We start from the raw sequence: 4151 nt of genomic DNA, 5'->3' as shown, positions 1-4151 counted from the left end.
AGAAGAGACTCGGAAGCTATATTACGGCTGGATACCAGGCTATAAACTCTACTCTACTTCAACTTGTTATTTTCTTCAACCTGCAAGCGCCAAAACGTGTGAATGTCTGATACGATAATTTGTTAATTTTCTAATAGGTCCAACATCCGGTCCACCTTATCTTTTCAGGTCTGGCTTTTCTGGACCGGTCCAATAAGAAAAAACGGTTTTGTACCGGTACGCTGTACCGATACCCAGCCCTAATCTAAACAAGTTGGCTTTGACCAAGGACATTTTATATATAATGTGTGTTGAAAAAGACCGGTTAAATGGTTCCAAAATGGAAGGAACATGTTATATTCTGCCCTGCCCAATCCTTTTGGTAAAGGGCCTCATTATCATAATTTATGCCATTTCCTTATAAAGCTCAAAATTTAAGTTAATGTAAGAATTGTGAGTAATTCACACACATAAAACCTTTTATTTCATTTGTAATTAGCAATGTAGTCAGCAACAAATATATGTTTTGTAGATATTTTTGTGAATAGCCAAGAAAATTCTTGAAGAAACCGCAAAATGTACCCTATACTTCTTGTATTTAATTATGAGGAATGCCAACAACAAGCATTTAATGAAGCTAATCCCCATACTGGGGGGTCATTATGATCCAATTTAATCAAATTTTTTAACACCCATGTTGGCGCTTCAACATGGGTAGAAATAAACAAAAAGCATGATAAAATGTTTATTGGTAAAAGTGATTAAACACAAGAGTAGAACCACTCTTAGAAAGGCCTACTTAGTACTGTAAATGCAGAAACTTTTGCAGTGGTTTAATTAATGTTCACGATTTTTGCGGTAGCTGCTTCACCGCGAACTTAAAACTACTGTGAACATTTTTCCTTTACAAACTTAAAACCACCGCGAAAAGTCATTTTTCCCACTACAGCGAAATTAAATCCCCACAAACTTAAATGCATTTACAGTACTAAATGTCCAAATAACAGTCTTTGGATCAGAGGGAACACGTATGGTCTATATAAGCTTTCCCATTTTGATCAAAATTTGTTCAGTTCTGCAGTTTAGTAAGGACGGATTTCACTTGTTGGGTCATAGTCATAGATTGTATTGATATTCAATATATGGGTCTTAACTTGTATATGTGTGACCCCAGGGCTTAAAAACGGATATGGGTGCCAGGCCTATGCATCACAATAAATGTGATGTATGGCAACTTTAGCTTTAGTAGGTCTTGACAAGACCTGAAAACGATTTGGGGCCCCCTAGCAGCTTGTTATGGTACTGAAATGGAACTTCTAGGTTTGGCTATGATTGTTGCGAGGTAGAGAGCTCTTGAAGGTGGCACTGCAACTTATATTAAGTGTCACATACACGGTACAGACAAATAGTCTTTTGCCTCCCTGACCAAATAGTCGGGTACCCATTTTTACACCTGGGTGAAGTGAGGAAGGTTGTATAAAGTGCCTTTCCCTAGGGCACAACGTCGGGGGCATGGCGGGGATCGAACTCAGGACCGATAGATTCTTGAGGCCAAGAATAAGTGGTCTAAAGATCCCCTAGTTTATAAATGTTATAGAGAACATTCTTACCTTCCATGTGTCCATGAAGTGAACATCAGGAGTAGCCAGTATTGCTCGGCCATTCTCGTCTTTAGGATAGTACACATCCCCTCTCTGTGAACAAGGAAAGTGTGACTGTAGATTGTAGACACTCATGAGAACCACAGTCTATGTTTTTTTATATTATCAAAGGCTCTGCATGCATACACCCATATACATTCAACCGCTGTCTCTTTAGGCATAAAGCTTATATGGTACAGTCAATCCTGTCTATATCGGCCACTCATGTGACTGGAGAAATGTGGCCACTATAGAAAGGTGGCCACCTGTATAATTGATCACGAGTTGTAAGTTATTTGCAAACTCAAAATCCTTGCAAATTATGACTTTAAACCTGGCAAAGGGAGACATACTATGGTCACAATAGGCAGTATACCTAGTGTTTCTGTATCTACGGGACCAGAAATCATGTGGCCATGGCCGCATTGGACAGGTTGTCACTATAGACTATTGCTTAATTCTTTAATAGGTCAGTGGGAAAAATCCAAGGGACCGACAAAAAAGTGACCGCAGTGGCCAGGTGGCCGCCATGCAAAGGACGCCGCTGATACAGGTTTGATTGTACCAGTTATATATATACTTATAGGTGGTGTGTCAGACAATTATTCCGTTGACACACCTGTTCACTAGCTTTTATCAGTTTTGACTGTAACGTTACATAGAGATGAAGTATAGCATAGATAATTCAACTATCTTAGACAAGATCAAATGCTACCTTACCGTCCATGCCACAGGGAAGTGCATGAGGTACAGGTCCAGATAGTCTAGTCCCAGGTCGGTTAGGCTCCTCTGACAGGCAGGCAGGACGTCATCGGGGTGGTGCCGGGTGTTCCATAACTAAAAGGAGAAAGACAGGACTTTGATTGAAGGTAGGACAACAAGTTCATAAGTAATGTTGAGCTATATAATTATTCCTTTTCATGTAGAATTTCATGTAGCATTTCTGAAGAAAAAAATAAAATTAAGGTACATGACTTTTTTGTTGTTGTCACTGGTACATGTACATGTACATTGCACTACGATGCAAGTTTTCTTCCAAGCCTTAAGTTTTCATCTACAGTAGACCACTAGCTACATTTTTATCTTAAAATGTCTAAGAAGTTGTGTGGTACATTCATATTGACAGTCATATAGTATAAACAAAGAAATATGGCAAACACAAATATACATCAAGCATAGATTACTGTAAACAGGTTTATTTCTCGTCAAGACACAAAGGATAATACTGTAAATGCATTTAAGTTCGCGGGGATTTAATTTCGCGGTAGCGGGAAAAAGGACTTTTCGCTGTGGTTTTAATTGCGCGGTAGCACCATGCACTGTAGTACTAGTATCTTAATGCCCTGGAAAAATTCGCGGTGAAATGGCCAACGCGAAAACCGCGAACATAAATCCACCGTGAATATTTCTGCTTTTACAGTAACTTAAGGCATGGTGGTGAAGGAGTTTCCGCACACCTTCCTCCTAACATCTGCTTGAATGTTAGTAATGTACAGTGAATGAGGCATTGACGAATCGGCTGCTAACCTTACTGGTGATGAAGATATCCTTCCTCTCCACCACAGATCCAACCTTCTCCCTTAGCGCCCGTCCGACAGCCTGCTCTTCCGCGTACGATTCAGCGTTGTCGATGTGACGGTACCCCGTATCTATAGCAACCTTCACGGCTTCGTAGATAGGTTCAGTGGAAGTCTGCAAATTAGAGAATAAGTCATCATATATTATCTTTATTGTATTGTATTGTATTGCAAAACCGGTGGAAGACTAAATACATTTTATTTCTAACTGGGGTAGCCTTGTACTGTATGCTTTAGTCCACTCCCAGCTACTATTACTGGGGGGCAGGCGGCTTGGAGTGTAACAGTGGGGTTTAAGTGCCACGAACTAAGCAATCTAATGGGAATAGACCTTTTAGCTTTGCGGTTAGTGCATTGGGATCCCGAGCAGGCCGACAGGGTTCTGCATGGGTTCTAATCCCGAGATATGCGCCCTTTGTGTTTCAGGAGCATAATTTAGTAATGCAAATTTCTGACCTGTTGCAGCCACAGTAAAAACACAAATTTCAACATCTATAGTAGTGTGAGGGTCTGCATGGTGGGGGTGGGGGAAGGGTTAAAGGCTACGCTCCTGAGGCGTCACCAAAAATTATACATAACAGAGAAACAGTACTGGTAGACTACAAAATCATTGAACGAATTTACCTGCCAAGTTCCGACCGATCCCGGCCCGGTTCCCAGCCCCAGCAGAGGCATCCGTGCCCCGGTTCGGAGTGTGGCTGCTGGCAGGGCCATGTTGGGGGCGTGGCGAGATATGTACCTGAACAACTGTCAACAAAAACAACAGAATAAAGCTTCAGTTGGAAGTGAAGGAAGCATGTAAAGTCTGCACAAAGTATGGTCTAGTATCTGTGACTACCTAGGACGGTGCTATCTAAAGATGAACAGTTCCTTGTTGGAACACAGCAAGCTATAAGCTTAACGTTCACGTTAGACGTTAGCTACGACTCTGCACATGGGCCAGCGTTACATAAAT

The 4151-nt window shown here is 41.2% G+C and overlaps 1 protein-coding gene across 1 annotated transcript in view; it reads right to left on the bottom strand.

The window, feature by feature from the left end:
- Positions 1-3941, bottom strand: part of LOC118407402 (aldo-keto reductase family 1 member A1-A-like) — a 15296-nt gene extending 11355 nt beyond the window's left edge. The window contains exons 1-4 of the mRNA XM_035807874.1: positions 3821-3941; positions 3147-3311; positions 2340-2456; positions 1590-1673 (exon numbers count right to left, since the gene is read on the bottom strand). Of these exons, the coding sequence (XP_035663767.1) occupies positions 1590-1673; positions 2340-2456; positions 3147-3311; positions 3821-3910 (456 nt within the window). The 5' untranslated portion in view covers positions 3911-3941. The remainder of the gene's footprint in view (positions 1-1589; positions 1674-2339; positions 2457-3146; positions 3312-3820) is intronic.
- Positions 3942-4151: the final 210 nt, after the last annotated feature.

The sequence above is a fragment of the Branchiostoma floridae genome, unplaced genomic scaffold (genome assembly GCF_000003815.2).
Source record: "Branchiostoma floridae strain S238N-H82 unplaced genomic scaffold, Bfl_VNyyK Sc7u5tJ_1336, whole genome shotgun sequence".
In the NCBI taxonomy this organism is placed as follows: domain Eukaryota; kingdom Metazoa; phylum Chordata; class Leptocardii; order Amphioxiformes; family Branchiostomatidae; genus Branchiostoma; species Branchiostoma floridae.
The sequence above is the reverse complement of the archived record's forward strand: the minus strand, read 5'-3'. Positions and strand labels throughout refer to the sequence as shown.